Source organism: Rhinoraja longicauda, chromosome 5 (assembly GCF_053455715.1).
Source record: "Rhinoraja longicauda isolate Sanriku21f chromosome 5, sRhiLon1.1, whole genome shotgun sequence".
Taxonomy (NCBI): Eukaryota; Metazoa; Chordata; class Chondrichthyes; order Rajiformes; family Arhynchobatidae; genus Rhinoraja; species Rhinoraja longicauda.
In genome coordinates, this window is record NC_135957.1 from 60727645 (window position 1) to 60746801 (window position 19157).

Consider the following 19157-nt stretch of genomic DNA (forward strand, 5'->3'; position numbering starts at 1 on the left):
AATTAGTGATCTTGCTTTGATTTTAGAAAGTCTGAAGCACAACTATTCCAGCATAGAATGTGTAGCATTGGTCAAACAAGACAAGATGGTACAACTCTGAAAATATGAGTCCAGAAATTAGACATACATTTTCAGAAGTGGGGTGTGGTAAAAGAGTATAATCTGGCCCAGAACATATAATCAGGAAGGAAGTTTTAATTCAGGCTCTCTAAATCGAATGGGTGGTACGGGGAGAACAGAGTAGTTGGTGGGGAAGGGAGGATAAGATGACAAGGCTTTCTTGATGAACTCTGCACAGTTGCTACCAGGCACACCCAGCACACACTGAGTAAAAATTCTCAGAAATGCTTTGTGTAGGAAGGAATTGCAGATGCTGGTTTGCACAGTAGACACAAAATGCTGGAGTAATTCAGCAGGACAGGCAGCATCTCTGGAGAGAAGGAATGGGTGACGTTTTGGGTTGAGACCCTTCTTCAGACTGAGAGTCAGGGCAGAAGGAGATATAGAGATGTGGAAGGGTGTGTGAAGACGAGAGATCAAAGGGGATGCAGTTCAGGTTAAACGTAGAATGGATCATTGTTAGCTGAGGGGAAGGTGACAACGAGGCATACAATCAGTAAACATTTAATCATGGGACAGTGAAACTAGTCGGAGAACTAGGAAGGGGGAGGGATGGAGAGAGAGGGAAAGCAAGGGCTACTTGAAGTTAGTGGTCAATATTCATACCGCTGTGGTGTCAGCTGCCCAAGCAAAATATGAGGTGCTGTTCCTCCATTTTGTGTTGGGCCTCTCACTCTGACAGTAGAGGAGGCCCAGGACAGAAAGTGGAGGAGGCTAGTGATAGTGGAGGAGGCTCAGGACAAAAGGAAAGTCCAGCATTTTGTGTCTATCTTCTCAGAAATGCTTTGTTTAGCAATATTTAAAATGTAGAATTTGTTGAAGGGACAACAAAAACTCTCCTTCACTATTTGTTCCATGGTGTTCTCCAGCCATACTGGACTTCCAACATCTCCACAGGTAGATGCCTTGACAGATCCATACTGATGTTGGCTCCCCATAGCATGAACGTAAATGGGCAGCACAGTAGTGCTGAAGATAGTGCAGAGTTTCATAGTTCCAGCGGAAAAAAACAACCCACTCAAAGAACTCAGCTGGTTGAATAGCATCTGGGGGAGTGGAGTCAGGGAAGTAACTGTCAATGTTTCTGGTCAAGACCCTGCATCAGGACGGGTCCTGACTAATGTCTGACCTTGTTTTGATCTTAGAAGGTCTAAAGTGTAACAAATGCAGAATGAGAGGCACACATGGGGAAGACAGTCGGAACCTTTCTCCCCCGGGTGGAAATGCTCAACACTAGAGTGCATAGCTAAAAATTGAGAGTGGGAACTTTTTTTTTTTACACACTGAGAGTGGTGGGGGCATGGAACATACTGCCGGGGGTGGTGGTGAAGGCAGATGCAATAGTGGCATTTAAGAAGCTTATGGATAAGCCCATGGAAGTGCAGGGAATAGAGGGATATGGATCATATACAGGCAGATGAGATCAGTTTAACGGCATCACGTTTGGCACAAACATTATGGGCCATATTTGTTCCTGTGGTTCAATATGGTTCCCCTGCTATACTGCTCTATGTTCTGTGTTCTAAATTAAAGTCTTGATGTAGAGTCCCAACCTAAATGTTGACAGTTCCTTTATCTCCACAGGTGCTTTTAAATTGTTGAGTTCCTCCAGCAGTTTGTTTGGCACCTCCAGATTCCACCATCTGCTGTCTCTTGTGTCTCCAGTTCACAGTACCGCGACCCGAGTTTGATTCTTCAGTACCGTGTTTGTGGATTGTGCACCTTCTCTCTGTTAACTCGTAGGTGTTCCCCAGAAATGTGTTTCCTTCCACATCCCAAAGACATGCTGATTGTCAGGTGGATTGGAGACAGTAAACTCACCACAATGCAGGCGGATGATAGGAGAACCAAGGATGTCAATGCGCTTTGGTTACAGGAAAATAGGTGGTAGAATAAGATTAGTATAATTACCCTGAACGCTAGCATAGACTTGATGGGCTAAATGCCCTCCTGCTAGATGGTAAAGAAATATTAAATAACATGAAATGACTCTGCCCACACTGGTCAGGGAAAGCACCAGATGGAGTTATGCCCAGATACACTCATCCACTTAAGAGGACGTGCTGAATGTTTTGATTTAGTCCCACCACCTAGCAAACCTATAATATGGCATTAACATGGTTTCATAGGATTAAGCTGTAATGTGAGGAAGATACATAATATGGCATTAACATTGGTTTCATAGGATTACGCTGTAATGTGAGCGGGATACAAACCACTTTGTTCACATCTGAAGGAATGCATCTCTTCTTCTTCTGCAGAGAAGTCGTCGTCTGAAACACAAATGCAATACTCAATTCTAATGGAGATGGTTTTGAATGACATCCGTCGTGGATAGGACAGGTTTGGAGGGTTATGGAGCAAACACGGGCAGGTGGGACGAGCGTAGCTGGGACATGTTGGCCAGTGTGGGCAAGTTGGTCCGAAGGGCCTGTTTCTAGTCTGTATCACTCTATGACTGTGTAGGCAAGTTGGTCCGAAGGGCCTGTTTCCACACTGTATCACTCTATGACTCTATCTATGACTGTCACCACTGAAACCACTATATAAAATTACATTGTCATACTCAGAGGAATGGATCACAGTGAAGACAAAGGATTTAAAATGGGTAGAGAAGGAATAAGGAAGTAATCCTTCCTAACTGGTGGACCCTGGCCTCGGTACCACTAACAGCATCATCAAAACTCCAAAGCCACACATCACACTTCCACTGATCTACCAATTCATCACCTTACTGGACACATCTGTTTAGTTTAGTTTAGAGATACAGCGCAGAAACGGGCCCGTCGGCCCACCGAGTCCGTGCCGACCAGCGATCCACGCACACTAACACGATCCTACACACACCAGGGACAATTTACAATTTTACTGAAGCTAATTAACCTACAAACCTGTACGTCTTTGGAGTGTGGGAGGAAACCGGAGCGCGCGTGGAAAACCCACGCGGGCACGGGGAGAACGTACAAACTCCGTACAGACAGAACCAGTGGTCAGGATCAAACCCAGGTCTCTCGCACTTTAAGGCAGCAACTCTACCACCGCGCCACCGTTCCACCACTGTATTCTGGGTTATTTAACAAACAGCTGGTCTTTTTGTGAATTGCAGGGCTCTTCAAACAACGAATAAATGTAACCAATTGATCTATTTTTGATACCAACTGAGCTAGAAGTGATTACCACAATAAAAACGTTATACTCTTGAGACAGGAAATGATACATTTATTGAATGTTTGCTATGGGGAAAAAAGAGCAGAATAGTAATAATTGACTCAATTATTAGGCAAAAATCCTTTAAACTGTATTATTCCAATTGGATATCTGATGCAATTGAATAGCAATAAATGATATATTTTAATCTGAGGTTAGTATAAATACTCATTACAGCAATTGGGTAAAAAAAAAGTAAAAGGTACTGGAAATACTTGGCAGGTCAAGCAGCATAGGTGGAAAGAAAAACAGTTAATGTTTCACGTCAGTTATAATGTTGGAAAATTTCCCTCTCTATTTGGAAGAATTTGTTTCCATTTGGGAGATAATAGGATTTTGTGGGATACTGATGTGCTATTTTCAGGGGAGTTAAACAGGAAACATAGTGGGAGGTGGCAAGTGCATTTGAAACACACATTGGTGCTTCATGTCGGGAGTATACAGAGTCAAGCAGTGTTGGTCTGAATCAGAGAGTTAATGTTTCATGAGGCCATGTCTAAGCAGGAAAGCAATGATATGTATGCCAACTGTAAGAACACATCCAACTGGCACTATCATTGACAACTATATCAAACTTCGATTATTTCAGTCAAACAGAGTTCAGTGCATTAAGGCATCATCATTTGCATGTGAATCCCAAGGCATAAAGTGCTATGAACCATGTACAGTTTGAATCTGTAATTCAAAGTCGAGCAACAAAATGCAAATAACCCAGGTCATTACAGTGAGATAGAGTGATACATTTTACCATAGTATTACCTTTCTACAAAATCTATAGATCCTCTCCTGCTGGCTGGCACTGTGCACATTGCCAAGCAACATCAGAGCAGGACTCTAATGACGCATAACTAGAATGAATCATCAGGTTCATTTATTTACAGAGTTCAGCACAGAAACAGGCCTTCGGGCCCAAATTGTCTATATTGACCAAGGCGTCGATCCAAGCTAATCCCATTTGTTAGCACCTTGCCCAAATCCCCATAAACCTTTCCTATCCACATACCAGTGCAAATATCTTTTAAGTATTGTAATTGTATCTGCCTCTCCCACCTCCTCTGACACCTCATTCCATATTTCCACCATCCTCCATGTAAAAATCTTGCCCCTCAGATCCCATTCTGGAAACATAGAACAGAGAAACATGGGTGCAGGAATAGGCCATCCGGCCTTTCGAGCCAGCGCGGCCATTCAATATGATCATCTAAAATCAGTACGCTGTTCCTGCTTTTTCTCCTTATTCCTTGATTCCTTTAGCTCTAAGAGCTAAATATAACTCTCTCTTGAAAACATCCAGAGAATTCCACAGATTCACAACTCTCTGAGTGAAGAAGTTTTTCCTCATCTCAGTCCTAAATGGCTTACCCCTTATTCTTAAATTGTGACCCCTAGTTCTGGACTCCCCCAACATCAGGAACATTTTTCCTGCATCTAGCCTGTCCTTTACGAATTTTATATGTTTCTATAAGATCCCCTCTCATCCTTCTAAATTCCAGTGAATACAAGCCCAGTTGACCCATTCTTTCATCATATGTCAGTCCCGCCATCCCGGGAATTAATCCGGTGAACCTACGCTGCACTCCCTCAATAGCAAGAATGTCCTTCCTCAAATTAGGAGACCAAAACTTCACACAACGGTCTCATCAGGGCCGGGTACAACTGCTGTAGGACCTCCTTGCTCCGAAACTCAAATCCTCTTGCAATGAAGGCCAACATACCATTAGCTTTCTTCACTGCCTGCTGTACCTGCATGCTTGCTTTCAGTGATTGATGTACAAGCAGACCCAAGTCTTGTTGCACCTCCCCTTTTCCTAATCTGACACCATTCAGATAATCGAAGATAAATCACAAAATGAGTAACTCAGCGGGACAGGCAACATCTCTGGAGAGAAGGAATGGGTGATGTTTCAGGTTGAGACCCTTCTTCAGACTGATGTCAGGGGAGTGGGCGGGACAGAGATAGCATGTAGTCGGGGACAGTAAGACTGATGGGAGAACTGTGATGGGGGAGGAGATGGAGAGAGAGGGAAAGCAAGGGCTATTTGAAGATAGAGAAGTCAATGTTCATACCGTTAGGGTGTAAGCTACCCAAGCGAAATACCAGGTGCTGTTCCTCCAATTTGCACTGGGCCTCACTCCGACAATGGGGAAGGCCCAGGACAGAAAGGTAAGACTGGGAATGGAGGGAGATAAAGTGCTGAGCAACCGGGAGATTTCAGTTTCTGTTTTCTGCTGCACAACCGCCAACAGCTGGGCTATCAGGTAGGTTAAGGCAGACTGAGCGGGGGTGTTCGGCGAAACGATCGCCGAGCCTGTGCTTGGTCTCGCCGATGGACAGAAGTTGACACCTGGAACAGTGGATACGTCCGGGTTGGGTCCGAACTGGGAGGTCTGGAACCGGAGCTGGAATCCACGAGGTAAAAGATGGAGGCGCAGGCACGTCCCGAGAAAACAAACGTGGCTGTGATAACGGGTCTGGGTTAAGACGTGGTCGTAGAGTCGGAGGGAAGGAGGTATCACTGAGGGGGAGCAGTGAGAGAGGATGTAGCTGAACTCTTGTTGGAGAGAGGAGGAGAACTTCTTCTAGGTAGACATACCTTGAGGAGATTTTGCAGTGGAGTGGACAAAATGTGTAGGAAAGAACTGCAGATACTGGTTCAGATAATAATCTGCCTTCCTGTTCTTGCCACCAAAGTGGATAACCTCACATTTATCCACATTCTACTGCATCTGCCATGCATCTGCCCACTCACCCAACCTGTCCAAGTCACCCTGCAGCCTCGCAACATCCTCCTCGCAGTTCACACTGCCACCCAGCTTTGTATCATCCGCAAACTTGGAGTTGTCACATATATACTAGACCAAGTGGACCCGTTGGGCCCAAACCACTCCTGCATTGGTGCAGCACCCTCTCCTCCCCCACCCTCTCCTCCCCCACCCTCTCCTCCCCCACTCTCTCCTCCCCCACTCCCCCCCCCCCAACCCCTCCTCCCCCTTTAATAGGAACCTGAGGGGCAACATTTTCCAGTGTTTAGAGGGATAAGGCTCAGGTGAGGGGAAACGGGACAAGCTTGGATGCTGCATCTTGGTCGAGGTGGACCAATAGACAATAGGTGCAGGAGGAGGCCATTCGGCCCTTCGAGCCATGACCGACATTCAATGTGATCATGGCTGATCATTCCCAATCAGTACCCCGTTCCTGCCTTCTCCCCCTGACTCCGCTATCCTTAAGAGCTCTATCTAGCTCTCTCTTGAATGCATTCAGAGAATTGGCTTCCACTGCCTTCTGAGGCAGAGAATTGGGTGAAAGGTATGTGACAAATAAACGACTATTGACTATTGACTACTATTCCATGCTGTGTGACACCATGACTCTAAGCAATGTTCCAATGCATGATCACAGGCATTTTACAGAATTCAAATCCATATGAGTACCAGTCCAAGGTGGAGTATGGAAGCAGCAATAAAATCCTTCACACCCATTCTCTGTGCAAGTTAATACTTGCAAAAGACCTTTGTTATGGAATTTTGATCTTAAGGTCCATAGTAGAAATTAAAAATTCATGACAAATCCGCTACAGTTATTATGGTTCATGACATTGTAGATGTCACTGGTGTTACCATGACAGCATCCTTTGTAAGCACCAGACCTGGCTTGACCTCGGTCCCAAGTACTGCAGCTCTATAATCATGTGGGAATGTGACTCAGAAGATACCTGGCCTTGTGCCATCTACACTTACTCCTCTTCAGCTTTGAATTGTGTCTCAGCTAAACTCCCTCTATAATCTCCAAGAAGCTCTCTCAGGCATCAGCCCTCTGCCACACCAGCCCTTGGATTATGGTTATAATGTTTTGCTTCATTGGTACATCTTGGTTCATTCAATTCTGTTTCTGTGAAGAGGGCAATTGTGCACAAATCTAACCAATTGGCCAGATTAAAACAATATTAACATTGCAGCATATTAACAATGATTCTTCACTCTTCATATAAATTCTCATAAAAGTTATTAGCTTGAAATGTAAATTCTCCTTTTTTTTCTTCACAGATGTTGTCTTAGTTGCTAAGCATGTTCAATATTTAATGATTTTATTTGAGATTTAGAGCATGTGCAATTTTTTTTATTTTTAACTTTAGCATTTCTTAATGCCTTCGACAATGTTAGCCATGCATGTGAGTGTGTACATAAGTGTAATGATTTTGGCTTGGTAAGAATAAAGAAAGGGAACTATAATAATTATTAGCTTGGTGAGACTTTCTCTCTGGACCCTCCATTATCCAAACAGTCAATCTTCCTTCACCACCATCAGTGACCAATCTTCTTTGTACCTCCCGCTCCCTCTCAACCAGCATCCCTCCCTTCCCCCAAACTTCACCAAACCTTCATCCCCTGTCCTATTCTCTTGGTATTCACCGTCAGCCCTCTGCCACCCACTCTTCTCCCAAAATGCAAGAATATAAATACATGAGGATACAAATATGTCTTGGTCAACATAGAAAATTTGGACTATGGGGGCAGTTTCTGTGCTGTGTAACTCTATGAATCCCAATGTTGCAAGGATATAAATGAACTGAGAAGGTAAAGCAATGTGGACTCCCAGGCACGCTAAAGAGGTTATTACAAGTGTACAACACCAATATCAATACTGGGATGTTTCTGCTTTCCACAGTCAGCTATGTACATAATGATTTAAATTTGCTACTTGTAAAACTGAAGAGGGCAGGAGGAGGGAGGTTTTGGGTTTTGCTATGATTATATTGAGGAAACTAGTTAGATCAACACAGCAGATAGACACAAAAAGCTTTTTTCAGTCTTAAGAAGGGTCTTGAACTGAAAGTAGACACAAAAAGCTGGAGTAACTCAGCGGGTCAGGCAGCATCTCTGGAGAGGAGGAATGGGTGACGTTTCGGGTCGAGACCCTTCTTCAGACTGATGTCAGGGGAGGGGGCGGGACAAAGATAGGATGTAGTAGGAGACAGAAAGACTTGTGGGAGAACTGGGAAGGGGGAAGGGATACAGCGGGAAGGCAGGAACTATCTGAAGTTAGAGAAGTCAATGTTCATACCGCTGGGGTATAAGCTACCCAAGCAAAATCTGAGGTGCTGTTCCTCCAATTTGCACTGGGCCTCGCTATGACAATGGAGGAGGCCCAGGACAGAAAGGTCAGATTGGGAATAGGAGGGGGAGTTGAAGTGCTGCGCCACCGGGAGATCAGGTTGGTTGCGGACTGAGCAGAGGTGTTGAGTGAAACGATTGCCGAGCCTGCGCTTGGTCTCGCCGATGTAGAAAAGTTGACATCTGGAACAGCGGATACAATAGATGAGGTTGGAGGAGGTGCAGGTGAACCTCTGCCTCACCTGGAAAGACTGTTTGGGTCCTTAGATGGTGTCGAGGGGGGAGGTAAAGGGACAGGTGTTGTATCTCCTGCAGTTGTAGGGGAAAGTACCTGGGGGGGTTGGTTTGGGTAGGAAGGGATGAGTGGACCAGGAGTTACAGAGGGAATAGTCTCTGCGGAACGCAGAGAGGGGAGATGAGAAGATGTGGCCGGTAGTAGGATCCCTTTGGAGGTGGCGGAAGTGTTGGCGGATAATTTGTTGAATGCGACGGCTGATGGGTGGAAGGTGAGGACAAGGGGGACTCTATCCTTGTTACGAATGGGGGGAGGGGGAGCAAGAGCGGAGCTGCGGGATATGGAGGGGACCCTAGTGAGAGCCCCATCTATAAGTAAGAGGGGAACCCCCATTTCCTAAAGAATGAGGACATCTCCGATGCCCTAGTGTGGAACACCTCATCCTGGGCACAGATGCAGCTTAGACGGAGGAATTGGGAGTAGGGATAGAGTTTTTACAGGAAACAGGGTGGGAAGAAATGTAGTCAAGATAGTTATCTATGGGAGTCAGTAGGTTTGTCGTAGATGTCAACCACTAGTCTGTCTCCTGTGATGGAGATGGTGAGATCCAGAAATGGTAGCGAGAAGTCAGAGATGGTCCAAGTATATTTAAGAGCAGGATAGAAATTAGTGGTGAAATTGATGAAGTCAATGAGTTCTGCATGGGTACAAGAGGCAGCACCAATGCAGTCACCAATGTAGCAGAAGTAGAGTTCAGGGATAGGGCCAGTGTACGCCTGGAACAGGGATTGTTCGACGTCCCTTACAAAGAGGCAGGGATAGCTAGGGCCCATAGCTACGCCTTGGATTTGGAGGAAGTGGGAGGAATCAAAAGAGAGGTTGTTGAGGGTAAGGACCAGCTCTGCTAGGCGGAGGAGAGTATTGGTAGATGGAAATTTGCTGGTGCTGCGGTCGAGGAAGAAACGGAGGGCTTCAAGACCCATGGTGTGGGATGGAGGTGTAGAGTGACTGGACATCCAATAGTAAAGATGAGGGAGTGGGGGCCTGGAAAACGGAAGTTATTGAGGAGACGGAGAGCATGTGAGGTGTCTTGGACATAGGTAGGGAGGGATTGGACAAAGGGGGATAGGATGGAGTCGAGGTAGGTGGAAATTAATTCGGTGGGACATGAACAGGCAGAAACAATGGGTCTGGCAGGATAGTTCTGTTTGTGGATTTTGGGGAGAAGGTAAAATCGTGCCGTGCGGGGCTGGGGAACGATAAGGTTGGAGGCTTTAGGGGGCAGAGAGCCGGAAGTGATGAGATCAGTAATGGTGTTAGAAATTAAGGCCTGGTGCTCGTCTGTGGTCATGGTCCAAGGATATGTAGGAGGAGGTGTCTGAGAGTTGTCGTCTGGCCTCAGTCCGGTAGAGGTCAACGCGCCAGACTACCACGGCACCTCCCTTGACGGCGGGTTTGATAACTAAGTCGGGGTTGCTGCAGAGTGAGTGGGGGGCTGTACGTTCAGGAGGGGAAGTTAGAGTAAGTCAGGGAGTGGAAAATTTGAGGTGGTTGATGTCCCGCCGGCAGTTAGAAATGAAAAGGTCCAGTGAAGGTAGATGGCCAGCTGGGGGAGTCCAAGAGAAGGAGTTCCAGTGGAGACGGGAGAAGGGGTCATCACTGGGTGGTGAGGACTCCTTCCCATAGACAAAGGCCCGGAGGCGGCGACGGAAGAAGAGCTCCACATGGTGGCGGACCCGGATCTTGTTGAGGTGGGGGCGGAGGGGAACAAAGGTGAGGCCTCTGCTGAGGACAGAAACTGTCTTGAACTGAAACGTCACTTATTCCTTTTCTTCAGAGATGCTACCCGACCCACTAAGGTACTCCAGCTTTTTGTGTCTATCTTCAGTTTAAACCAGCATCTGCAATTCCTTCCCACACATTAGATCAAAACAGCAACAGCTCAGAGCTAAAATTAGCGCAGGTTGGCCACCTAAGTATATTTTCTTAATAGTTATAAAAATTAAAACAGTTTGACCAGTGAACTCCAGTTTTGCTGCACGGCAAGAGACAAGGTGGGTTGATTATAACTGCAGACTTACCTGCCTCAGCAGAAGCCAATGCTGAAATAGAACCTATGCCCTTATTTTTGAGTAGGTTACAGGCACATGGCTAACTTGCACAGACCGGCCAGTAGCACACTTTTAGGTTGCAGAATGGAAAACTGCACTGGCATTTAAGAGGCTAGGGCCTGTCTTTAAAGGGGAGGCTCCTATTCACATAAAGTTAAATAAACAGCGCACAGTGGAAACACCTGGCAATGTAGCCCTTTCAATGTTTGAGAATCAGTGCTCATGATGCAGAGAGTGCCTTCAAAAATGGTGAAGGCGGGTCGCACAGTTCCAGTAAAAGCACAGCTGCAAACCTTCACAGAAAAACGTACTTGACCAAGCTACTGCAGTCATCCGATCTTTCATTCCTGGTCGCATATCAAGAAATCTGGTGGTAACAGGAGCAGAGTGAAAATAACCTCTGCAAAAATGTGTGGAAAAAAATTGAGGCATCTTGAAGCAACAATTCAACAAAATTGAAACCAAGCTGCCTTCAAATTCTGGGAGATATTACATTAAAGAACAAGATATATCTTTGCTGTATCAGGAGATGCTACAATATGGGCAGCGGAAGTTGCTAGCTGAAGAATTACCAGCAGATGTTCAGGCATTTCGGGGATCGCTCGGTGTGGTCAGCACCATGGATGCAGAAGTCAGTCCTCATTTCCTAACAGATATCATTTGGTCCACTGATCAAAGTCGTTTCCAACGTCGCCCTTTCTCCAAGGAGCTTCCAGTCATTCATCAAAATTACACCGGCAGATGTGAAGAACTCCCACAGACTATTTTTTGAACTGTTTTGCGGCATTCTTTTTTAAACTCTTACGTGTTGGAATCAGTTTGCTTCAATAAATAGTCTCTATAATTTCTATGGGCGGGTAAATTGCACACAGAACTAGTTCATCAGCCGTTGTGGATCCCCTCATAGAATAAGGGTACCAGGTGCAAACACTGACTTGTAGACAATCGACTATAATCTTCGTGAAGGGTGAAGTTTGTTTGAGAGACTATTCAACCTACTTCAAGGAGTCTGATGGTAAGGTATTTCTTACCTTCTTATAGTGAGAATAAAATTTAGAACAAATAAAAACTAAAACACGGTGCATTACTTAGTCGGAAAAAAAATCACAGCTATTAGGTTATAAAAAAGCCAACCTTCTAAGTAAAAATTATTTAGAAAACAGTCTCCGGACCAAAACATTGACTCTGTTGCTCTTCCCACAGCTGCAGACTTATACATTGAGTATTTCCAGCATTATCTGTTCTTGTTTACTAAAATGTAAACTAGCCACAAATACTAAAACACCCTCGGCCTTAGTTTAGTTTATTGTCACGTGTACCAAGGTACAATAAAAAGCTTTTTGTTGATTGCTATTCAGTCAGTGGAAAGACTATACAAAATTACAATCTTGTACAGATACAGGATAAAGGGAATAATGTTTAGTGCAAGATAAAGTCCAGTGGAATCTGATTAAAGATAGTTCAAGGGTATCCGCCGAGGTAGATGGTAGATAGACACATAATGCTGGAGTAACTCAGCGGGGCAGGGAACATCTCTGGAGAGAAGGAATGGGTGACATTTCGGATCGACACCCTTCTTCAGACAGAAGATGGTAGGTCAGAACTGTTCTCTAGTTGGTGAAAAGATGATTAAGTTGTCTGATAATAGTTGGGAGGAAACTGTCTTTGAATCTGCGGGTATGTGTTTTCACACTTCTGTACATCTTGTCTGATAGGAGAGGGGAGAAAGAGTGTCCAGGAGGGACTCGCCTTAATTATGCTGGTGGCTTTGCCGAGGTAGCATGAAGTTTAGTTTAGTTTATTGTCACGTGCACTAAGGTACGGTGAAAAGCTTTTGTTGCATGCTAACGAGTCAGAAAGACAGCAGAAAGAAGTGTGGACTGAGTCAATGGAAAAGAGGTCGGTTTGTGTGATGGTCTCAGTTGCGTCCACAATTCTCTGCAATTTCTTGCGGTCTTGGATGAAGCTGTTCCCAAACTATGCTATGACACTTGTTGCTGAGGCCAGCAGGTGGTTATTGGTGGTGGAGGGAGGGGTGAGAAGTTGATAGAAATGGATGCATTTGGTAGTCATCATGTTCGCTACTTGCAAAATCTAATTTAACTGGTCTAATAAATGAGCAGACAAATTCATTTCCATGCCTCACATTCAGAGGCAGCAGAATATCCTTATGCAAATGTTTTATTTTTGCTCCTAACCACCTTGAAAAGGGAAACATTAAAGACGTACAGGTATGTAGGTTAATTGACTGGGTAAATGTAAAAAATTGTCCCTAGTGGGTGTAGGATAGTGTTAATGTGCGGGGATCGCTGGGCGGCGCGGACTTGGTGGGCCGAAAAGGCCTGTTTCCGCGCTGTATATATATGATATGATATGATATGATTAATACATTTTTAGTTGCTGTAGTTCCTTATTGCACACATGCGATTTTTGCTGCCAACATTTTGTTTTGCTTATTTACCTGGCATTTACTTACAGCCTTTGGTGCTATTACACAATGACACTCATGAAGCACATGTATATCTGTTCAAATATAGCAATGCTGCATTTTATCTCTCAGAAAATCTTCCTATCAGATGAGCATATTTCTAATACGAAACGTTTCAGAACATCACGACATTATAAAATTCCGCTATTAACAAGCCTCAACCAGAGCAAGGTCTAGAAATAAATCACAGAGTCTTCACAATTCTCTTGGTTTTATGTTTATATATACCAGCTTTGGCTCAGTGGTTCTACTTTTTCCATTAAAAAAGATTTTACGTTTTGTGCCCCTCACATGAGACTTGGCTGATACTTCCTTGCAAAACCAAGAAAGTTGTGGACTGTTGCAAGTGCTATGCTTTGATTGCGACATTAAACCAAGGTCCTGTCTGCCCTCTGTGATTGATGTAAATATTTCCATAGCTCCATAGAAGAAACGTGTAGATCATCTACCCAGAATCCTGGCACGCAGTTATCCCTCAACCAGCATCATAGTTTATCTCATCAACCAGCATCATAGTTTATCTCAGTTTATCTCAAATTATTCTCAAACGGAAAATGCCAAGTGGTGTCAATCAAGTCAAGTCAAGTCAAATTTATTTGTCACATACACATACTCGATGTGCAGTGAAATGAAAGTGGCAATGCCTGCGGGTTGTGCACAAAAATAATTACAGTTACAGCATATAAATAAAGTTAATAAGTTACTAAACATAGCACAAAAAGTGTCGACAAAAATTTAGTCTCTGGGGTTATCAAAGTTGACAGTCCTGATGGCCTGTGGGAAGAAGCTCCGTCTCATCCTCTCCGTTTTCACAGCGTGACAGCGGAGGCGTTTGCCTGACCGTAGCATCTGGAACAGTCCGTTACTGGGGTGGCAGGGGTCCCTCATGATCTTGCTTGCTCTGGATCTGCACCTCCTGATGTATAGGTCCTGCAGGGGGACGAGTGTAGTTCCCATGGTGCGTTCTGCCGAACGCACTATTCTCTGAAGAAGGGTCTCAACCTGAAACGTCACCCATTCCTTCTTTCCAGAGATGCTGCCTGTCACGCGGAGTTACACCAGCATTTTGGGCATATCTTCAGAAATTCAAATAGTTGTCTAAATTGGGGATAATTACTCAGCCCAACTGTATACACACAGGATTGCAAGATTCTACAGTGCATCACTGGAAACAATGAAATTGGCTTTCAGAATGGAGAAGACTTTAACTTGTCAAATCCATATAAAGCTAACCACCTGGTCATTATCACATCGTTGTTTATGAAATATTAATGTGTTCAATTTGAATGTTGTGTTTCCCACAGTACAATTTTGTTGATAACCATTCTATGCCAAGAGAGGCCATAAAAGCAATATCATTCATATGGGTGTGATATTATAAAATTCTCACACTCATTTCGAGAGCATGAAACCAAGGATTCTTCATCCCTTTCCATGTGGTCTATATCTCTCTCATACATCTGCTTGCATTTGAAATAATTAAAATCAGGTACTGCCGCAGGCAAGGAAACATCACAGACCCATGTCCTATCACCCAGAGATGTTGTTTTTGAGAGAGTGGACCTAGGGAGGAAAAGTATTCAGCTGGAGTTCGTGGTACCGGACACCAAATTCATCTCATGTCCATGTGGGCTACAAAGTGTATGGTCCACTTGAATATTATGATTACTGTGATGGTGGTACAGTGGCACAGGGGGAGGCAGATATAGCAGACCTGGGCTTGATCCTGACCTCAGATGCTGTCTGTGTGGAGTTTGCACCTTCTCCCCAGAGTGAGACCGTAAGTGTTTCTACCGGCTGCTCCACATCCCAACAAAGTCCGGGTTTGTAAGTTAATTGGCCTCTGTAAATTGCCCCTAGTGTGTAGGGAATGGATGAGAAAGTGGCTTATCATACAACAAGCATGAACGACTGATCGATGGTCAGCGTGGACTCAGTGGGCTCAACGTTGGTAAAACTTACTTATTCAATTCTATAAAAATTACAGTGTGAATATAGTTAGCATAAGGATTGAAAAGTTAAAGGTGTTATTTTTTAGTTGACAGAGTCAAACTCCATCCATCACCAACACCAACAACAAGTCACAGGCTATCTGCCACGAGTACAAACCAGGAAAATTAATTCTTACATTTCTCTAATTTTCCATTATTCATTGCAAAGGCTCATCCTAAAATTCACAGCATTGCAGGTGCCCTGAAAGGATGTGTTCTCAGTCCTTACTATACTCCCTATTCGCTCATGACTGTATTTGACTCTAACTCCATCTACAACTTTGCAGAAGACACCACTGTGGTGGGCCGAATCATAGATAATGATGAGACGGAGTACAGGAATGAGATCGAGAATTTAGTGACAATAACTTCTCCCTCAATGTCAGCAAGATGAAGCAGCTAGTTATTTTCAGGAAGCATGGTGGAGTACATGCCCCAATCAGCAGTAAGTGGAAATAACTGAGAGCTTCAAGTTCCTTGGCATTAATATTATCAATGATCTGTCATTGAACAACTGCATTGATGCAACAACCAAGAAGGCACACCAATGGCTCTTCTTCCAGAGGAGGCTAAGGAAATTCAGCATGTCTCCAGTGACTCTTACATACTTCTACAGACGCACAATAGAAAACATACTATTGGGTTGCCTCAAAGCTTGGTTTCAGAACAGCTCTGCCCAAGACTGCAAGGAATTTCAGAGAATGTAGCCCAGTCCGTCATACAGCTCAGACTTCCCATCTACACTTCATATTGCCTTGAAAAAGCAGCCCACATAATCAACCTCATGTCCTACCCTGGTCATTTTTTCTTCTCCCTGATCCCATTCAACAGAAGATAGAGTAGCTTGAAAGCACACACCACCAGACTTGGGAACAGCTGTTTTCCCTCTATTATCAGGCTTCTGAACAATCCTTTCATAAGCTAGAGTACTGTCCGATTCACCCTTACCCCATTGTGGACATTAGACTTTGTCTATGAAATTGATGCACTACAATGTTGAGAACTATAATTCTGCACTCTGTATCTTCCCCTTTGCTCTACCTATTGTACTTGAGTTTGATATGATTGTATTTATGTATAAAATTATCAGATCTGATTAGATAGCATGCAAAGCAATGTTTTTTTTAAAAACTGTATCTTGGTACACGTGACAATAATAAACCTTCAAAAAAATGCAGAGTTTAGTTAAATATCATGCATATAGTTCAATCAAGATATAGTCCAATGACTCAGACTGCACACAAAATCAATCAAAAACAAAATGCAAATCACTTTAAACCAAAATCTGGATTGGATTTACAACCCCAGGAAAATGCTACCTGAATCCAGATGTTTTAGTTATGGTGTAAAGTCAATTGTTAGATGGAATCCTCTTAACTCTAAAATGGCTTTCCCTATTTTCTATTTCAGTATTTTTCTAAAGTAGCTCACGTGAAAACATGGAGACATTTTTTTTTTTAAACGAGCTCCTAGGACTCACACCTGCAGGGATGAGGAATGGTGAACTGCAGAGCCTTACTTTGCTAATTTCACGTGCTCTCCTGCTGAGTATTTCCTGACAGAGTAACAAAGATTCTCTCAATTAATCAACGGGCACTGCTGGCCTTTTGTTATCCATTATTCCAGTACATCTATGAACCTGGACAAAGCCTTCCGATTAGGGTGATCATCCCAAGCAAACTTGATCTCATCCTCACCTATGGTTATAATTGTAGGAATCTAATTCAAGTAAACACTGATTGCTCTCCACCCAACCCACCCTTAACCTAGCTGCATTTCAAAGAACTGTAGGTCATTATAGCCATTATCTCCAAACTTAACCTCAATGTATCAAATTAGCAGCTTGTAATTTAGGGAACACCTTGTGCAGCCTGTTTACTGGCAATATTGCCAACCTAACGTTTTCTTATTTTCCTTGCTCGTCATCTCTTGGCTCGCTCATCTCTTGGCCTGATCGAACAAAGTCAAGTTTATTAACTGAGTTAGCGTTCACCCTATGCTTACCACACACTGCAAGTAGTGCTTTTTCTAACTTTTTCCTAAAAGGCCCAGTTGTAATTTTTTAATGTTATTATAACTCTCCTTTCTAGATTTCCCATCTATAAAAGCATACCTCTCAATGTATCTTATTCATCCTTTTCAAAATCCTCCATCGGATCACACCTTGACCTCTTGCCTCCAGCGAAAGCAAAAACCATCTCATGCAAAAACCATCTCATGCATGCAATCTAACTCCTGGAGTTCTAGTACATTGTGGAGAATCCACCCTCTATTGCAGCTGATGTCAACATATCCCTTCTGAGGTATATGGTACTCTAGTTGCGGTCTAACCAGGTTTTTCTTCAGCAAAGCAACATTTCCTCTCATTTTCTAGCCCCATAGTAATAAAAAAACTTTCATTCCATTATCCTTCTGGATGACTGCTGAAAGGAGTGCTACAGTTACATATTAATTGACCAATACATTCCTTGAAGGGAATGTTCCCTTCTCCAATGTTATTCATAATTACTTGTATACAAAGTTTGAACAAATACAAACTGAAATTACACAACAAACTATTGCCTAACAAAGGATGTTTCATCGTATTTAGGTTCTGTTACAATTTATGAAATGAGATCCAATGATAAGGTAACTGCACAGCTTGATTTAAGAATAGTTTCAAAATCAGAAACCCTCAGTTATTCAGTTCAAAACCTTTACGCTCTATGTACTATTGGAACGAGCATGAATACACATATATAGACTTGCATATATACAATCTAGTTCACCACGTTAACCTTTCAGAAATGCAAATCTATAAAATTATTTTTTTAAACTGTGTGAATAAACATGCTAACAAAATTAAGCACCAACCTTTCATGTTCTCTTGTTATTTTTTATATCCGGAGAGCGTCTGCTGCATCTCACAGTAAAGAAACGACTTTCTTGGAAACGTTAACCAGACAAGAACTTCCTGTAATACAGTAAAGGTTCAGGATAACGTGGTGTTCATAGCTGAAAACAATTAATTGTTAAGAAAATTACTGTACTTACAGTCTGTGTTCACATATTCAAATGTGTATCACTGACTATATTTAAAGAAATTAAAACCTTCTTGTGTTATTTGGGCAAAAAAATGTCATGATTACATACCTACTTGTTTTCATCGAATTTTCCTTCATGAAAGCATGTCTGGAAAACGCAGACTGCAACCAAAAACTTCAACTAATCCTTCTTGTTCTGGAGCCTGAATAAACTTCCTCACCGAGAAAAAAACAAACTGAATGTGTTTTTGTCCAAGCGACATGTTTTGCATGTTTTGACCTCGCCTTATTTTACATGAACACTTTCAGAGGCGCTTGCACCAGCCACAGCGTTTGCGAGCTACCCGGGGGACCACAATTGGACCAAGCTAATCGTTAACAAAGATCTTTGGGCTGGGAATGAAACATGATAATATTATTCTGACAAGTGTGCTTTTAAAGTAGGATAAAGTTAGCCAATCGCTCATTTTCAACTGAAATTTCAGAAATGTGACAACAAAAACACAGCATCACAGCCAACACGTGTGAATGCAATAAACCTATACTATTAACCCGACCTGGCAAAAGAAAATTAGTTATCTCAATGTAATGGGATGATGGTTCTGAACACCAGCGAAAATGATCAGTGTCAAATGTTGTGCTTTCAGTGAGGTGATGATCCCTGGTGTTCAGTGATTTCAGGTGAGGTGGAGGGGAAGGCGTGAGAGGGGAGTGAGATGGTGCAAGTGCAAGTGTGTACAAGTACAAGTACAAGTGCAAGCAGCCCCCTGGACTGCCCGCTGGCTCAGGGTGCCGCCGAGCGCCTGCAGCTTGTCTGTTGCCGCCCACTGCTGGGGGAGGGCGGCATCTGCAGCGCCAGTGGCTGCCTGT

General features: G+C 43.5%; 1 protein-coding gene across 3 annotated transcripts in view; it reads right to left on the minus strand.

Annotated features, from left to right (window-relative positions):
- The window catches only part of scara3 (scavenger receptor class A, member 3), a 41238-nt gene extending 22129 nt beyond the window's left edge, over positions 1-19109 (minus strand). For all 3 annotated transcript variants that reach the window (XM_078399636.1, XM_078399635.1, XM_078399633.1), the window contains exons 1-3: positions 18397-19109; positions 18118-18217; positions 2337-2393 (exon numbers count right to left, since the gene is read on the minus strand). In XM_078399636.1, coding sequence (XP_078255762.1) covers positions 2337-2393; positions 18118-18124 — 64 coding nt within the window. In that variant the 5' untranslated portion in view covers positions 18125-18217; positions 18397-19109. The remainder of the gene's footprint in view (positions 1-2336; positions 2394-18117; positions 18218-18396) is intronic.
- Between the last annotated feature and the right edge of the window lie 48 nt (positions 19110-19157).